The 19,710-nt window shown below is 43.9% G+C and overlaps 1 protein-coding gene across 7 annotated transcripts in view; it reads right to left on the reverse strand.

Moving 5' to 3' along the window:
- TBC1D4 (TBC1 domain family member 4) overlaps nucleotides 1–19,198 on the reverse strand; it is a gene marked incomplete at its 3' end in the record, with an annotated part of 156,211 nt that extends 137,013 nt beyond the window's left edge. For all 7 annotated transcript variants that reach the window (XM_084235613.1, XM_084235612.1, XM_084235611.1 and 4 more), the window contains exon 1: nucleotides 18,514–19,198. In XM_084235613.1, the coding sequence (XP_084091739.1) occupies nucleotides 18,514–19,011 (498 nt within the window). In that variant the 5' untranslated portion in view covers nucleotides 19,012–19,198. The remainder of the gene's footprint in view (nucleotides 1–18,513) is intronic.
- Nucleotides 19,199–19,710: the final 512 nt, after the last annotated feature.

Below are 19,710 nucleotides of genomic sequence, written 5' to 3' on the forward strand. Positions count from 1 at the left end.
TCATACTGGGGGGTGGAAACAATCAAAAACATCTCCAGACATTACCAAATATCCTCCTGGGATAAAATCAAGCCGACTCCCCAGTTAAGAACCCCTTGGTTAAACTCCTAGTCAAACCAGGAAACTATAGTAAACTTTTCTTCAGATTTCTTAAAGACTGAATCAGAGCACAATCAGACCATGACACAGAATCCTTGACTTACAATGATAGAAGGATTTAAAGCTCTTTTATTTGACATAAACAATATGCACTGTGTGATCACACCTCAGATGCTCATAACACAAATTCCAAGGTGCTTTCCTGAGAAATCCAGTAGGTCTGAGGGTGCAGTCTAGAAATCTGTATTGTCTAACAAACACCTGATGGCATTTTCACAAACATGCAAGTCTGAGAACAGTACTCTAAGACATCTGTATTTAATGTACGCAGCTTAGGTAAAAAACCTCTTAGTTAAAACCTATGACAAATATCCTGAATATTTCCACAACTGTAATAAACAAGACATTTTGTATGACATTTAAAAAAAAAACAGGATGAAAAAATCTATTAATGCTGAAACACTGGACAGAGCAGCTATCTAATTGCTTGAGAAAGACAAGCAAAGCAACTGGTGTGGCTCCCCTGGGGGCCTGTGAGACAGACAGCAGCTCTGGATGGCACAGCCTTGTCTCTCAAATCATCCATGGGCAAGAGAGCACTTCATAAATTTAAACTGGGATCCTGTTTCCAATAAACCTCTCAGCCATTCTTTTGCCTCAGCCATCAGCCTGTTAGCCTCCACCCCTTCTCTATCTGTAGTCACAATCGGCCTCTCAGGCCATCCCCCACTTTCCACAAGTCACTCTCATGACTAGCTCACTCACTCAGCACACTTGCCCCCCCTCTCTTGCTGCCCCTGGGCTGGTCACACTCACGACCAGCTCCAGTCCAGCAGGAAACAGAGTCATTTTCTACCTGCCTCAGGCAAGCACTGTCTCCTCTTAGTGTTCAGTTCTCAGCTGCTCTTCAAGTTCTCTGCCTTTCTCTTCCCTCAGCCCTGACCTGTGACCTGGTAACAGTTCCAGCCCAATTTCCTTCTGGCCAATCTGATCCCTGCCTAGTCCCTGGCCGTTATCTTCTCCAAATGGGGTTCTGAGTAATTATCTGATTTCACATTCTAAGTCTCCCTCATAAAGGTGTGTTTTTGTCCCTGGCCTGAACAACTTAAACATTACAACTACAATAACGGTCACGATAATAAATTGCTATGATGTGAACACCTCCTTTGTTGCAAGGATAATGCTAAGTGCTTTATCTAAGTGCTAAGCAAATCATCTCACTTCATTTCCTTGATTCTGTACAATGGGTGCTGATATTCTTGCATATAAGAGAAGGAAAAAAAAATTTAGATTAAGCAATATGCCAATTTTTCCAATTCTATCTAGCCTCAAGCCTCTGTACTCTGGAACTACCCTATTTTCCTTCTTTTCCTTTCCAAAATACATGCATATTCTCTATCTCAATTCCCTCCAGCTCTCCTCTTCTGTGCAAGTACAGCATTTTTCACCAAGTTTTCTACTGAGGTGCTCCATGCTTTCTCCATGTTCTTTTTCTTAAAAAACGGTGGTAAACCAGTCTGTTTTTAATTATTTAATATTTTCTCTCCCTTGTGTGTCTTTTCTCTTCAGGCTATAATACAAACATCTTAATACTGAGATCAAATGTCACGTTTCTTATAGTCCTACTCAGTTCTACTTAGAAGAGCTCTACATAGAAAGGATATATTCAAAGCAGCAACTATATATATATATGGAAAAAGGAGTGGCTCACGCTTTTTTCCACTTGTCCATTGCAAGCCTCTACAGCCAGCAAGGGCCTCTGAGGCCCTTGCTTTCCTCCAAGGTTTCATTGCCCACATGTGATATTGTGTTGGTGCAAAAAGTGCTTGGGAGTGCAAGCATGGGCATGCACTGACACTCGGGGCCAAGAAGCGTGAGCACAGGGCACTCACATCTATGAATGCAGACATTGCGTCTAAGAAGCAGAAGAGCATGGGGGGACATACCTATAAGTACTGAGGCCAGGGCACCAGGGAGAAATTATTAGATGAAATGGAGAGGGAGACAGAATGCCAGAGAGAAGCAAGAAAGAGAGCACAGGTGTGCAGAGGTCTGGGAACCTTGGGGGTTGGATTGCCTCCCAGGCCATACTGCTTGCCTCCTGCTCCTCTGCCTCCCAGACCCCACTGCTTGCCCCCTGCTCCCCCGCCTGCCTCCTTGCCTGCCTCCCTGCCTGCATCCCTACCACCCCTGCCTACCTATCTCCTGGTATGCCTGTGTCTAACTTCCTACGTCAGCACTGAAGGCCTGTCAAATCTATCCAGGGGTCCTTTATCTGGCTGCCTGAATCAACAGTGAACCTGCCCTGTCTGGGATGGTTGCACTACATATACATATAGGGAGTGGGGCAAGGGAGAAGGAGCATGCAGGGTAAGTAATACTCAGACTTTTACACCACTAGCCTTTGCATCTATCACCTGCGACCTTGAATGCAGGAGGCATTTGGGAGTATGGGCACAGGGTATGATGCCTGATGGTGGACACCTGAAGTATGGTATAGGCATGCATAGTGTGCACATCTCAGCCTGGAAGCTGAGGCTATAAGGGCAGCCTCGCACTGAGAACAGTGACAGTGGAAGGGCTACAAGAGGATGAGTGACTACAGAGTGGCAGGACCATGAGATGACACCAAAGAGTAAAGATTCACCAGGGCTGGGAGGCCTGCCAGCTTTCTGGGCCCCCCTGGTGTCCCTGCCTTGCCAGCGTGCAGGTTTGCTCCACAGCAACTGGCGTAGAAAGATCATTAAACCCTGAAAAAGCCACTGAGGGCTCTAGGACTCTCCTTTACCCGTCTGCCCAAATTGATAGAGAATCTGCCTTGTCCGTGCTTGCATTACAGGGTAGAACTGAAGTCATGTTAAGAAACTTAGCATTCTTGGGGGCATCCCTGGTAGCACAGGGGTTAAAGACAGCACTATCAATCTATCGCCAGCCTCTGGCCAGGGAGCAATCCACATAGCGCAGCAGACCTCTCCTGTCTCACCTGCTGCCTCAGCAGTGTATTTCAGTAGATCCTCCTATACTGCTCCCCACTCTCTCTGGTGAATACTGTCACCCCCACACCTCTCATTTACACCCCAGTTCTTGCATGCATAAATAAATAAATCTAAAAAAAAAAGAAACTTGGCATTCTCTGAGTTAACTGGACCAATCATAACAAAAAAGAGAAATAAGGACTAAAGTAAACGGTTGAGCCATATTTCCCCTCTTAGTGACTACAGTCTCACAGACTGGACACAAGCATCGAAGATTAAACCGCACCCACTCAAATTGTGTTTCCATGAAGAGTCAACATGATTTTTCATCATCATCTTCAATACCAAAAATTACTTGGTGCTCAAGACTTTCCAGCTCTATCAAGATATTCTTTCCAAGTAGCAGGATAACATTTCTGAGCAACTTGGAAATCACTAGGAAGCCATTTAAAGAAACGTTTAACTTGATTCAACCCAGAAATGGCACATTCTTTAAAGAAATTTAAGAATCGCAAGAAAACCACTGTCATTAAAATTTCTTACTGGCTGAGGTCTTCACTTATATTCAAGTAGATGTTTTGACTTTCAAAAGCCTCAGAGATATTAAGAGTGACATTTCCTTAAAGAACAAAACTGACAAAAACCCAAATGTTAATCATCTGTCATTTGTCTCTAAACTCTTGAACAAGGCCATGAAATGTCCACACTCCTGAAGGCTAAGTGCAGATTTCATGTCAGGGAGTATGGAGTATCCCTACAAGAGGATGTCCTCTCAACAGCTTCCTCTGATAACTACCACAAGCACATGCTATCATTGCTTACCAGTTTCTGTAAAAATCAACTGAACCTCGTACTCCTGGTGCTAATTTGCTGGTCTTACACTTGATTAGCCTCAACCAATATTTGTTAATGGCCATGATGGAGCTGACAAGGACAACTGTGACAAGGACAATTAAAATATTCTGATAAGGTTCTCGAGATGGGGCCACCCCGGTGCCGCAGCAGTTGAGCGCTGGGCTGCGAAGCTGCCCCCAGCCTCTGCAGGGCCGGTTCAATCCATGACCACTGGCGAGGGTCCCACATGGCGCGCAGACCTCTCCTGCCGCCCGCTGCTCCCCTCAGCAGTGTACTTCGGTCCTTCTGCCTGTTCTGTTCCCCACTCTGGCTCTGGTGAATCCTCTCACCCTTCCGCGCTTCTGACTGTACCCAGTGCTTGTATAAATAAATAAATAAATCTTTAAATAAATTTAAAAAAGATTCTCGAGATGTCCATTGTTCAGTGAAAAACTATCCTCTAAAAATCGTACACTCACATCACTCTTTGTTTTTCTCAATTCAACTAAATTTAATATAAACCAGTTCAATTAGAGATAGAAAATTGAACTAGAGGAACGAACACAATGTGTTCAATGTTCTGAAGCTTCAAAAGATATGTAAGTCAGGGCCTCCCCGGTGGTGTAGCGGTTGAGCGCTAGGTTGCGAAGCTGCCCGCAGCCTCTGCAGCGCCGATTCGATCCCAGGCCACTGGGTGAGGGTCCCACATGACGCGCAGACCTCTCCTGCTGCACGCTGCTCCCCTCAGCAGTGTATTTCATCAGTCTGTCTGTTTTGCTCTCCCCTCTGGCTCTGGTAAATTCTCTCACCCTCCTGTGCTTCTGACTGTACCCAGTGCTTGTATAAATAAATCTTAAAAAAATAAAGGTTTATTTATTTTTAAAAAAAAATGATATGTAAGTCAAATACCAAAGTGTACGTGACCTCAAAAACTAATAAGGGAAGAGGAGACTGTTATGGTTACATCTTGTTTCTTTCTAGGAAAATGAAATTAGAAATCTATCTCTTAGGCAGAAGAGTTAGTTCTTCCAGGACAAATTGTTCCTCCTCCCACTATATTCATAAACCTATAAGGGTAGAGCAAAGTGGCAAATCAGAGCTAAATTTCCTCGAAAATGCCCAGAGCATCATTTCCCAGAGCTGAGAGAATCATTACCACCTTGGGCAAATCGCCTGGCTGAAAAGGCAGCCCCATATGACCATAAATAAAGCTCTAATTATATTCATTAGAGCAATTTCTTCCTGCAGAGCATCTCAATTATTTGGGGCCCTGGCTCAGTCTTGGAGCCAGAACCTTCCTTGGTTCATCGCAAGCATTCACTTCCCCCTCCTTATAACATTGCACCTAATTATGCGTCAGTATGTCATTGACTCATTTCTTGTCCAAGACCCCTCCTTATGGGCAGAGCACGGATAGTGATGTCCACGCATTGATTACAGAACATCCCTTTATCATTAGAGGCTGACCTTATAACCTGATTTCTCATGGAATGTAGTGGGGTACTAATATGTAGTGATATTTTAACTGCTGTTTAAGTGAATGATGTTCTAATCATCACCAATCAAACATCTAAAGGTTTGGTAACTGTTAATATACTCACAGTGTTGCCAATATGCCTGTAGTCAGAGAAAGTGCTTGATTACCAATATAAAAAGAAAATATCATTACAATTTAGCCAGAGGTGGTATCAAGAAGCAATAATGTCATAATGGCAGTGGAGCATTTTAACAGGGGGAGGCTGTAGCTACTCCTATGGTGTCTGCTGCTTCCTCAGCTTACATTTGTGGAAAGTGATTCCTAGAGTTGCAATCAAAACAATATAGAAAAGAGGGCTTTGCATCCCCTCACGCATTGCTTTCCTAGATTGCACCCAAGTGTCAGGCTGATTTCCTCCTGGTTAACTGCTTTTTAAATAGACGCCTCCCACCCCCACCCCCGCCCCCGCAACCATGGTCCCCCAGGTAGCACAGGGGTTAAAGTCTCAGCGCTATCAAGCTATCACTGCGGCATGAGTTCAATCCCCAGCCAGGAAGCTGACCTACATGGCACAGCAGACCTCTTCTGTCTTACCCACTGCTCCCCTCAGCAGTGTATTTCAGTAGATCCTCCTGTTTTTCTCCCTACTTTGTCTCTGGTGAATCCTCTCACCCCCCTCCACACACACCTCCACTCTACACCCCAGTTCTTGTATGCATAAATAAACATAAATCTTAAAATAAATAACTAAATAGACCCCTGTAGGGTAAAGAAAATATCAGGCTTTTCTGCCCTTCCGCCATCAGGATAGATGATGGATCCTTGTCCTGAATGCATGCCTGATGGCGGGCACCTGGAGTAGGGTGTGGGCATAGGTAGATGGGATTCAGCTGAGCTAAGATTGTGCTTTTAAGGGCAGCGTCACAGGGACGCCAGCAGCAGCAGCAGCAGCCTCCCAGCCCCCCAGCCAGCACCCCTACCTGCCATATGCCTGGTGAACCCCAATAAAAGACCTGCAAAAACCCACTAAGGACTCTGACTCCTCCTTTACCCGGTCTTCATGGGATCAGAAAACCTGCACTGTGCCCAGTCCTGCCTTTACAACCCCCAAATCCCACCCTGATACTCTGATTCAACATATCCAAGAGAGGTCCAAGAACCTAGGTGAATATACTTTGTTTAAACTTGCAAAGTATTATGTGCACTTGATTTGGAAAAAAAATACCTTATGTATCATCCTCCTACTTCCCCTCTGAAATTCTGATTTCATTGGCCTCCAAGTTGGTGAAATTGGTTGCCAACTTTCTAGAAGTCACAATAACTGATGCAAGAATGTCATTCTATCAGGCATCTTTGGTAAGAAAAAGAAAAGGTTAACAAATCACTGCTAGCACCCAGCCCTCTCATTTTACAAATAAAAACTCTGAATTTTATTTCTAAAACCTATATTTTACCCATGCTTCCAATCTGCCTTCCTCCTAACTGTAAATGGTGTTATACCTATTTATTAGTAAGAAAATAAGCACACTTGGGAGTCATCCTGAATTGTCATCTCTACATGAGACCTCCCTTAACCCATCTCTGGTTTTGGCTACAGGTAGCAAAAATCTCAACTCACATGAACTGAAAGAATCTACAGCTATGTGTTCATCAACAATGTTCATTGTTCCCATACTTGTGCAGTTTTCTCCAGGTCTCTCAAGAGTATCCCCTCAGCTTCATCAGCATTCTCATCATGAAATAACTACAATAGTTTCAGCCTTTAAACTTACAGAGGCTCAACAAGGAGCCCCAGGCATCTCCTCCTGCATTGACACAAACGGAGACATGTTCCCAGGACCCACTGGATCTCCAGGTTCAAACTTATAAACTGTCTTGGGCCTGGACTCTCAAATAACTAAAATGGCATTTCCTTGGACATGGGTGTGGAGTTTGTTTTCTAGGAAGATATTCCAAGTGGGAGTGGGAGAGAGAGCCGAAGAAAACATGAAGATTTTCAGTGGGAGGTGGCACAGCGGTTGAGCGCCTGGCTGCAAAGCTGCCCGCAGCCTCTGCAGTGCCAGTTCGATTCCCGGCTGCCGGAGAGGGTCCCACATGGCACGCAGACCTCTCCTGCCGCCCGCTGCTCCCCTCAGCAGTGTATTTCTCAGTCTGCCTGTTCTGTTCCCCACTCTGGCTCTGGTGAATTCCCTCACCCTCTCACGCTTCTGACTGTACCCAGTGCTTGTATAAATAAATAAATAAATCTTAAAAAAAAAAAAGATTTTCAGTGGGAGAAGAAAACTGGAAAATCTACTACACAATCAGTCTAGAGTGTTTCTTCTCTCACCGCACTACATTCTTTCCCTTTATAGCCCTTATCACAATTTGAAGTTGGATAATTGTAGATGCGTAGCTAACATGTACAAAGCACTTGCTATATGGTGTTTTATATGTATGGGTTCATTTAATCCTCATGACCCTAAGCAGTCAGGACAATTTAGCTGCCCCATATAAATAAAAATTAGGGTGCAGAGAGGTGCAGGAACTTGTCTAGAGCCATGGAGCCCACAAATGGGGGAGTGTTGAGTCCAGGCACTCACCTTCTACGCTAAGCACTTCTCTTTATTTAGTTTTGTCTCCCTCTTCCACAAAACTTTAAGATACATGAAGCGGTAAATACAACTGCTGATACACAACTCTCCAAATCAGTGTTCAAATAGTATCAGGTATATGAGGAAACATTCAAATCACCTAGTAATGGAACAAATGAATATGTAGTTGAAGAAATGCGTGAGTAAATGAATGAGGTAATGAAGAAACAAGTAAAAAAAAGTCATGATCCAGATTAATGGCTTGTTCATGTTTCATGATTGATTATGGAAGACTAGGGTCCAGAGCTTCCATCTGTGTCAAGTCTGACTTCTCCAGCTGAAGGTATGTTGTCTAGTCACACATGTCATACTTGCACAGTCAATAATAACTGCTCTTTTCTCCTTTGCAGAGCCACAAACCAACAAATGAAAACTCAAACAGGAGTTACAAGTGAACATGTTCAAAATACAATGTGCGTTTAAGACGGAATTTTCTTGCATTTACCCTATCTGCATTAGACAAGCGAATATTTTGCTTACTGAGAAACTGAAAATATATGCAAGTCCCTTTGTAATATCAGATACTAAAGAAATTTAATAAACACTTCATTTTTTTAAATATTTATTTATGCATACAAGAACTGGGGTACAAGCCAGAAGTGTGGGGGGTGAGAGGATTCACCGGAGCGGGAACAGAACAGGCAGACGAAATGAAATACACTGCTGAGGGGAGCAGTGGGCAAGACAGGAGAGGCCTGCTGCGCTGTATGGATTAGCTCACTGGCTGGCCAGGGATCAAACTCATGCTGCAGTGGCTGCAGATAGCTTCACAGTGCTGTGCTTAGCCCCTTGAGCTACTAGGGAGGCCCCAAACATTTTTAAATCAACAAATTTTAGTAAGCTAATCAGTTCCATGTCTCCATTTGATTAATGGGTATCTAAATATATGCTATGCATTTGTTGTAATTCTCTTTCATGGTGGCAACAAGATTTAAAAATAAATCATCTGGAAAATGGTGATAGCAAAGAGAAAAATTACAGGATATATATATATATATATATATATATATATATATATATATATATATTGATTCCCACTGTCAATGTCCAGAATTAATTCTGTGGCATAGAATTCTGTTTCAGAAGAAAATTCATACCAAACCAGGTTTCCAGAGAACTAATCATTGGTACAATCACATCCGCACAAAAGTTATTAATCTGATTAGTCCCTAAGTAAATGAAGTAATGCATTATTACTCAAATTTAATACTAAAAATTTCATAATCAACATGTATTTTACAGTTTGTTCCTCTAGAAAAATGACTTGTTAGTTTATGCTCTATTCCCAGAGCAAATAGGCAAACAAGTTATGAAACTGTCTATTTACATGTCATGTTTGCCATCACCTTAATAAGCAGCTATATTTGCTTTTTTTTTTAAAGATTTGTTTTACTTGTTTATGCACACAAGAACTGGGATGTAGGCCAGAGGTGCGGGGAGGGTAAAAGGATTCACCAGAGTGGGGAGCAGAACAGGAGGATTGACTGAAATACACAGCTAAGAGGAGCAGCGGGCGAGTCAGGAGAGGTCTGCTGCACCATGTGGGTAGCTCCATGGCTGGAGATTGAACTTGTGCTTCAGTAGCTGAGACAGATTCATAGTGCTGAAACTTAACCCCTTGCGCCACCAATTTGCTCGCACTACCAAATTACCATTGGCAATTTCTGAGTCTTCAAGCCAAGCTAACTAGTGGAAAGCAGGTTTTCAAAAGGTTATTTCAACCAATAATAAAGGACAATGACAAAGCAGAGAAGCTCCCTTAGAAAACACACACACCCCTTCATTTGTGGAGAAAAGCCAAATCTCCTACCCATGTGAGAGACCAAATGCTATAGAAAATGTGGATGTGAATAATGCTCATAGACAGTCTATGTGCAGCCTGAAGGTATGAAGAAATGAAGAGAAAATTATCTTTTATGAGGAAGGGGCCAAGGGGTCTATATTTATAAAGGCAAATGACTGTGGCACTTTGTAAATTTTTCCTGAAAAAAATAGTCATATTTTTGTGTTGTCTGCTTTAAAGTTTAAAAATCCCAACCCAGCCTCCCTGGTGGCGCAGGTGGTTGAACGCCATACTGTGAGGCTGTCTGCAGCCTCTGCAGCGCGGGTTCGATCCTGGCTGGCCAGCGAGAATCCCACATGGCACGGCAGACCTCTCCTGTCTCTCCAGTTGCTCCCCTCAGTAGTGCATTTCATCAGTCTACCTGTTTTCTTCCCCGCTCTGTCTCTGGTGAATCCTCTCACCCTCCCGCACATCTGGCCTGTACGCTGGTTCCCCCATAAATAAATAAAATCCTTAAAAAAAAAAAAAAAAAAAAGAATCCCAGCCCATGGGGATGCTGGAGAACATAATCATCCTCTTGCTTGTAGCCTGGTTCATACCCACAGCCACTGAAAACTATAGTCAACCCATCATCTACTCTTATTATCAATTATAGATAAAATGAACAGAAGCAAGTAATTACTCTGTCACAGGACATGTTGTTCATGTAAATCAAGAAAGAATAGTTGATCAATAGCTCACTGTGGGCACTGGGTTGCAGTTTTTTTCTCCATTCCCATCTTTAGTTTCACCGAGTAGGTACATTCATTGCCTTTTTGGTTTTTTTTTTTTTTTTAAAGAGGCACATATTTTATTTATTTGTTTGTTTGTTTGTTTTTATACATGCACTGGGTACAGTCAGAAGCGCGGGAGGGTGAGAGAATTCACCAGAGCCAGAGCGGGGAGCACAGCAGGCAGAAGGACCGAAGCACACTGCTGAGGGGAACAGCCGGGGATCGAACCGGCGCCAGAGGCCGCGGGGAGCTTCGCAACCCAGTGCTCAACCGCTGCGCCACCGGGGAGGCCCTCATTGCCTTTTTGGATTGGGAAAAAAAAAAAGGATACCTCTTAGGCCTTCCCTGCCCATTTTAGAGTAAGACTTAAAAATCAGGATCTGGGCCTCCCTGGTGGCGCAAGGGGTTAAGACACAACCTATGAAGCTGTCCAGCTGTCTGCAGCCTCTGCAGCACAAGTTCAATCCCCAGCTGGCCAGGGAGCTACCCATATGAGGCAGTAGACCGCTCCTGTCTTGCCCGCTGCTCCCCTCAGCAGTGTATTTCAGTCAGTCTGCCTCTTCTGTTCCCCACTCTGTCTCTGGTGAATCCTCTCACCCCCCCCCCACCCCTTACCTCTGGCCTGTACCCCAGCTCTTGTATGCATAAATTAGTAAATCCTTAAAAAAAAAATCAGGATCTAAGAAAATGGTCAATTTTAGATTTGGGCATAGAAAACTTACAGAAGCCATTTAAGGCATTGTGTCATCCAAGAGCCTTCTAAAGAAGATCACAGTACCAGTGAGAAGCCTCAGTGACTGAACTGAAACTGAAAAATGCCCAATTATTTCAAGGATGTATTCACAAGGCCACTCTCTCTGCAGAAATCCCCTGTCTTCCCTGCTGTCCCCCTTAGCAGTGTCATCTGTGCATAAATAGATAAATCTTAAAAAAAAAGTCTAAGTAATTTTGAGAAAATCTTTTCCAGTATAAACTACCTTACTTATTTATAATTTCATCTTTTTAACATCAATAAAAATAAAATTCAGTATTTTGGTTTTACTGTATAAATCACAGTCTTACATAAGTTTAACGATGTGCAGAAATTTTCAAATGATGCCATCTTAGAACAAATTTAGCAATATCAATGTATTCTTGGGCTCACGTTATGATATTTTCACTCAACAACTGCATCTGTGGAATGGATTAATACCATAAAGCAAGGAGTCTACTGTAACTTTTTTCTTTCCATCAAACAAAAGTACATTGGCATTCAGCATTAATTATTACTTTACAAAATGAATAAACATATTTAACTGTGGAGATTTTAAATATGAGATTGGGGAATCCATGAAATCTGAAAATCATAAAAGCAGAGCAGGGTGGTGATTACCAGGGGCAGGGAAACAGGAAAAATGGGAGGTGTCCATCAAATGATGCAAACTTCCAGTTCTGCAAGATGAATAAGTTCTGGAGATCTAATGTACAATATGGTGACTATAGTTACCAACACTGTATTGCATACTTGAAATATGCCAGGACAATAGATTAAGAGTTCTCATCACACACACACACCCATAGGTGATAACCTTATGATGCAATGGATAAATTAATTAGCCTGATTGTGCTAATCATTTCACAATGTGTACATATATCAACACATCACATTGTATCCCAAAATACATACAATTTTTATTTGTCACCTATACCTCAATATAACAATTAAAAATTAATTTTTTAGCAACTGCACACTAGATAATCAGACGAGAATTGGCTTTATAATTTTCCTTCCTAGACTAGAATCGGCTTCTATTATTATATGCTTTGTTACCTTGTGGAAATAATGTAACCATTGTGTATCTCAGTTTTTTCATCTGTAAAATAGGGAATTGGTACATACTTTATACAATTACTGTGATGATAAAATGAGATAACCAGGAAAAGCACTAAGAGGAGTACAGTCATACAGCAAAAGCTCAATAAATGTTAGCTTTTAAGGAAATGCATTAAAAACTCCTCAGATGGATATGCTACATTGTACAATATCATATTACAACCTTAAAATAAGCCAGTGTGCATAGTTGGCACCTCCCAAAGTTATTAAAAATTTATTAATATTTTATGTAAACCACATTTCAAGCAAAACCTTTTCCTGGACATTTTTTCTGATTATAAAACTAAACTAAATTATAATTGACCTGTCCCTAATTTTAAAGGGGTGCCATTAAGTAACTGCATGTTTACATGGTCTAGACATGATAACACCCCAAATGAAACGGAACTCTAATACAACCACCGAGATGTTGTTGATGAAATAAAGAAAGGCCCTGAGATATTTTTAAGGAGTAAACAGAACTATTCAAAGTGGTCATTTTCTTATTCACTAAATTGCCCAACTCTCCATTTTTCTAATTTCTTTTTTTTTCCCTCCTAATCCTTTGACAGCCCATATACGAGATAATGCATAAAATACACAGAAACTCTCAGTTTTCTTACCAGGTAACTAATTTACTCATCCCACATATAGAAAAGAGCACTTGAATAGAGTATGCTTTTTCTCTGCCTAACTCTAAATAAATCTTTAATTTTTGCAATTATTATTATAATTTAATATTAGGATATTATTCCATAAAAATCTGCTTGTTCCATTTGCAAAACTTGAAACTTCAGCTTGAAAGGTAAAATTTTTATTCAACATATATTTAGTTTTATGATGCCTAGCCAAACACTGTCTGTCTATCCAGAGAAGAAAATATACAAAGCTATTAAGCCAGAAAATTAAATTTCTTTTTTTTTTTTAAGATTTATTTATTTATTTATTTATTTATTTATTTATACAAGCACTGGGCACAGTCAGAAGCGCGGGAGGGTGAGAGAACTCACCAGAGCCAGAGCGGAGAAGAGAACAGGCCGAGCGTCTAAGTACACTGCTGAGGGGAGCAGCAGGTGGCAGGAGAGGTCCGTGCACCCTGTGGGACCCTCGCCCGGCGGGATCGAAACCGGAGCTGCAGAGGCTGCGGGCAGCTTTGCAGCCCAGTGCTCAACCGCTGCGCCACCGGGGAGGCCCGAAAATTAAATTTCTTAATCTTCTATACTCAGATATTAGCCTTCTTACACTCACCTTAACTTTAAAGTCTGAGAACAGCTGCAGAAGTTACCAAGGGAACAGAAGTGAATAACCAATCAAATGAAAACCACTGAAAGCTGTGGTTGTCAACCTGTGGTCCCCAAGCCAGTGGTCTGAGCATCAGCAGGGAACACATGAGCATGGGAAACTGATGGTAGGATCCAGGAGTCTGGTTTAACAAGCCCTCCAGGTGATTCTGACACACTCAAATTTGAGAACTTCTGGTATATGATCAAACCCTGATGAAACAGGGCTTGATTTTTCATCATAGCATACCCTCAAAACTGGGGTCTCTGGGCACACATTTTTATCCTTCCCTTAGATAACTCAATCAAGGTTTTACCATGGACAAATCAACCTCCATCCCAGATTGGAAGGGGGCGAGAGAACAAAAGCAAAAAAAATGACTCCAGCAAACATGATCGACCCACCTGTCCAGAACAGCACAAACATCACACGTCTGCATATAAAGTCATTTCGCTCTACTTCACTATATTATAATGTCCACGAGGAAATAACAACCCCAGTCAATTCTGATCTGCACAACCAAGTGATCTGAGGATGTTTCTGTTGTTGTTGTTATACATTGTTTTCCTGAAGGCTGTAGTTTATAAGAACCTATCAACAATGTTAAATGAAAACTGTACTCTGAAAACAGAGCTATAAACATGAAAACATTCAGATTTCAGTTTCTCTGGTTTTCTCACTGGTTAGTACATTCTCAAAGCCACTGACCATCAACTTTAGGGAAGAACTTTTTGAAATTTATTAGCAAAATTTACTTTGAAAATTGGTTACCTGAAAAATGGCAGCAAAAATACTCAATATTTAAAGAGGAACAAAAAACCACTGATTTAGAGAACTAAGTGCTGGAAGGAAATGATGTCAAGTTCATTTTTAATATTAACACCACCATTTGTAAAACCACCTTGAAAATACATTCTTGCAAGCTTCAAAAAACATACCTAAACAACACTAGTGAAAATTATAGCAATTGTTTTTTTTTTGAATGACTGCTCATTGTATAATGAAATATTTTCATGCTGTTAAGTCTCATGAAAATAACATCTTTAAACACTAACAATATTTATAAACATTAGCAACTCTTGTTCTTATTTTATGTGATAAAATATACATAACATGAGGCAATTGTTTTTTTAATAGAGAAATTGAGTTGATGCTATATAGCCCCTTTCTGAAAATAAAAATAAATACTTGAAGAGTATTAATGATCTACCCTAGACCCTATTAGTGATCTACCCTAGGTAGAAAACCATATATTCTTGGTTCCCAACCAATTTTAAGTCTACAACTCAATTTATGTCAATGGGATTTTTAAAAGTATGTAGATAGGGCCTCCATGGTGGTGCAAGGGGTTAAGTCTCAGCACTGTGAAGCTATCCGCAGCCATTTCAGCATGAGTTAGATCCCTGGCCAGGAAGGTAACCCACATGGCACAACAGACCTCTCCTATCTCGCTTACTGCTCCCCTCAGCAGTGTATTTCAGTCAATCCACCTGTTCTGCTCCCCACTCTGTCTCTGGTGAATCCTCTCAACACCACCACACCTCTGGCCTGTTCCCCAGTTCTTGTATGCATAAATAAATAAACCTTTTTAAAAATATAAAATAAAATAGAAATATGGAGATAGTAGCACTCTGACTAGTTCAAATGGCCAGGTTTGACTGAAATGTGTTACGGCTGACATTCCTCCTGTGCAAGACTACACAGGCTTGACTAAATAAGGGCCAATCCTGGAACTGGTTGGTTTGCTCCCCACCCCACCTCTCTCTGCACCTGGGACAAAGAGCTCTGCTTTGGGCCATTCCAGCTGAGCTCCTCCAGACTCACATCCTCAAGTTGACTCTGACCCACCAGGAAGGTGTGGAGCCAAAGGACACATCACCATGGCAACTCCCCACAATAGACCCAAGCTACTAGCACAGTGCTTCTATCTCTGAGGACACAGATAGATCCATCCTGCAGAAGATATGTGCATAGATAGCTGCAAAACATTATCATTTGATATCTAGAGACCACAGCGCTCTATCTCAGTGGTTCAGCAGAAACAGACTCTTTGCCATTCAGCTCTGGCGACCCTATGTCACAGTTTGCCCTAAACAGTCCAGGTTTATACTTGTTACGCTGTGTCATTATTTGTGGGGCCTCATTTCCTAATTTAAAAAATGTTGCCATCCATTAAATAATGAATTGCCGGTTCTTTCTACAGATGGACCTTTTTAGAAAAGGGACAAGCATGACAGAAAAGCCAACAGTGAGTTTATTTGGGGGGCTGCATTGCTCTGGGCTACCTCCCACACTTTGTTCAGCAACTGCAGAGAACGCTTCAGAGATTCTCTTAATGATTTCATGAAGTCAGCTCCACCTCCAATATTGAACTCAAGGGCAAAGAATGCAGTCGGCTTTTCTCTCTGATTTCAAGGGTGCCGAGAACCATGCAAAGCCTATTCTAAATTCATCCCTTTTACAAGTTCAGCTGCAGAATCATCACTTCTGAGAGTTGTCCTATCAATTCTTCCTCAAAAATGGTCCTAATCCTTCCTACTGTAAGAGTATATGGACTGAATTCAGAAGCTCAAAAGGAAATGTGACAAACTACACAGAGTGAGGCCTACACCTGTGCACTCAACAAATATTTATGCCATGAATCTCTGAAGCCAACTCTCATTTGTTTTGGTTTGGCCCAGATAGGATTCAATATTTAAAATACTTGAAAATGTGAACTCATGCATAAACATCCAAATTTCCACTTTCTCTTGAGAAATCAGATCTGGCCATGATGAGCTTGCATTATGTTTATTCAATTTCCAACTGGAGCTGAGTTGCACCTTGAGAAAGGAAACCCATTATTCACTCCATGGTCTTCAACCCTCTTCCCAGACATTTGAGGTAGTAATCCCTGAGTTATGGCTGGAGATATTCCTTACGGGGGGAAACATCTGGCCTTCTTAATTAACAGTCCTCTGCCAAGGATTCTCTTCTCTGCCAGGGATTCTCTAGATTTAGAGCAAATAGGAATTCACATCTTTAGATCAACGACTCAACTTGGGAATGGCAATAAGCAGGCAGAGTTGGTTTTCATTGCTTTTATCAAAAAGTTACATGGTTTCCACTGCTCCAACAGTGCCAAAAGGAGGAGCCTAAACATATTATTATTTGTAAAGTAACAGCACATTTAGCCTCTAACACCTAAACACATACTCAAGGCAAATAAAAGCAGATGTTTTTAACTGACCTACCAGTCAATCTGGAAGAGACTCAATAGCAACTACTGAGAATTCAAGGGGCCATGACCCCTTAAAAAGACTTTGACCATCAATGAAATTAGAACATTAACATAAACCACCAAAGATCATGGAATGTTCCTTATGATCCCGAAAAAGTGCAATTTCTTTCTCTTTACTGAGGAAACCAAAAAAATTTTAATATTATAAAGACAGTGATAACTTTCAGAAATAAAGAACATGCTGTACTCCAATCTCATTTGCAAAAGCTTTGACCAAATAAGCATAAAATAAAATTCACTTTAATCATGGCTAGGATGTTGAGGTAATTCATAGTAGGGTATTTTGCCATAAATATGACCGTGATCTCATAAACCACAATTGCTCTCTTCATATTGGGAGTTCTGGGTGTTAATATATTAAACTAATTTCCAAAGTAATAAAGTCTAAGGTAACCAGCTTTAATTTTATTTTTGGTCAGTTACAGGCCTTTTGTGAAAAACTACTGGAGAAACAGAAAGTCATTTACAGATACTAGAATAGTAAAGAAAAATATTTAGTTTTATTTATAGGATGTTTTTCTCATCTGACTGTTAATCTCCCAGAGACTGGAGGAACTGCCACTTGGTGCAACTGAGACTTTATTTATTTATATTGCGATAACACTATTTTCCCAAAGACTCTAAGGTACTATGCACACATTATTTTTAGAACAGCATTTTGGGGTCTTCTGTATGGTTAAAAACTACGCATTTTAAAAGTCTATTTTCAAGACACTATCATGACTCCTCTTCTATGAGATAAAGGGTAGCGACTGTTTTTAAGGAAGTAAAAATGCACTATTTGATAACTAACATCTCCATTTAGTAAAACCTGGAGAACTGCCAGTGGAAAACAGATTTTGACCTGTCATCCAAGCAGGTATGGAAACACTCTCCAATTAGTGTGTAAAAACTTGCAAAAAAAAAAAAAGTTTTCGTTCCACTCAATATCGAAACGCAGGTTCGTACGTTGGCTACCTGGCAATGTCTAGTAACTTCTCTCCAAGCCCTGCTCGGAAATAGCCTCCTAGACCCGGCACCTGCAGGTGCCTCAAGGACGCAACAAATGAGTTCAAGTTCAGGACACCCGGACACCACCAAGACCTGGGTGCGTGCGGGATCCCCAGACACCCGAGCCGTTCTCGCACTCCCCTTTACACCACACCTGCACGCAGGCTCACACACGACCACTGCCCGGCAGGCCATCTCCACTCACAACCCCGACACCGCGACCCACCCAGGGCGCGCGCCATTCCCCACGTCCTCCTCCCGCGCGCCCGCTACTCCTGGGTGCCGGAACCCCTCTCCCTGTCCCTCCTCTGTCCCGCTGCTGCTCGCGACGTCCCACCAGCCCCAACAAGCAGCTTCTCCACTCCCGCTGGAAGAGCGGGACGAGCGGGCACTAGAGCGCACCGCGTGGAGGGCGCGCGCCAGCAGTCCAACCCCAGCGGGTCCCAAAGTGCCACCCCAGCGCCCTCCGACCCGCCTACCCGCCACCCCGCCGGCGGGGCCGTCCCCTCCCCCGCGCCTTCGAGCCGCGCTCTTGCCTGGTTGGGGTCTGTGGCGCGAAAGACGTGGCAGGCCATCTGCGACTCCGGGTCGTCAGGCTGCGCCTTGATCAGGTAGGCAAAATAGGTGAGGTCGTGGCTGTTGTGGATGAAGCGCGAGATGTGCTGTGCCTTGTGCTCAAAGATGAACACGGCCGAGTTGGGCGGCGCGGTGGCGGGGCCGACGCCCCCCGCAGCCCCGGCGCCGGGCGCGGGGACGCAGCGCAGGAAGGGCGCGCTGAGCACCAGCAGCACCTCGCGCACCGCCGGGGCCCCGCAGCCGCCCGCGTCGGACTTCTGGCTGCGCCGGCGGATCTCGGCCATGAGCCAGGGCAGCATGGGCAGCGTGGTCCTGCGGTCCAGGCACGATCCCCCCACGTACCACAGCCGGAACCGCTTGTCGCCCGGCTTCCCGGGGCCCGACTGGTCGAGGGCGCCCGGCTCGGGCTCCAGGGGGTGCGGGAACGGCTCATCCTGGATACAGCTGGGGGGCTCCATAACTCCGAGGCGCCCCCAACTCTCGCGCGGAAGGCGGGCCTCCGAAACCGTGCCAACTGCCCCCCGGCCCGCCTGGGCACGGCGCGCCCCGAACTCCGCGCTCAGCGGCCCTGCCCCATGCGGCACTTCCCCGGGCGCGGCGGGCAGCCTGGGGCGGCGGGCACGGCGGGAGCGCCCGGCGGCGGGACTGGCAGGAGAGGGCGGGTCGGAGCGTCACCCTCTGTTCCCCGGCTCGCGCCTGGGGGCCGGACTTCCCCTTCCTCCGGGGGCAGCGCCGCGCCGAGGGCCCCGGCCACCGCAGCTGAGCCGCCGCGCGCGCCCCGGGCGGGCACCCGGAGGCTGGGCGGGGAGCGGGGCTTGGGCGGGGGGGGGGGGTGACTTGGGCGGAGCTGACTCCTACCAGGGTGACCGGCTGTCACCTGGAAGGTCGGGCTGCGGGGCTCCGGCGCGGCCAGTCCTTGGGAAGGGCCTGCGAGAACTATTCCGATGGAAAATAACAAAACAAAACGTGGCCACGCGGGGGCCGCTCCTCCTCCAGCCGCCGCAGCCCAGCTCGCTGCTCCTCCTCCAACTGTTCCCGTCCCTCCCTCGCGCCTTCCTGCCTTCCAGGCTGCTGCCTTCAATCGGGTTGCTACCCCGCCTCCCGTCTGGCGGACAGAGAACGTCGCCTATAACCGCTTATGTGTGAAGTCGCCTCCG

The sequence above is a fragment of the Talpa europaea genome (genome assembly GCF_964194135.1).
Source record: "Talpa europaea genome assembly, chromosome: 6".
NCBI lineage: Eukaryota > Metazoa > Chordata > Mammalia > Eulipotyphla > Talpidae > Talpa > Talpa europaea.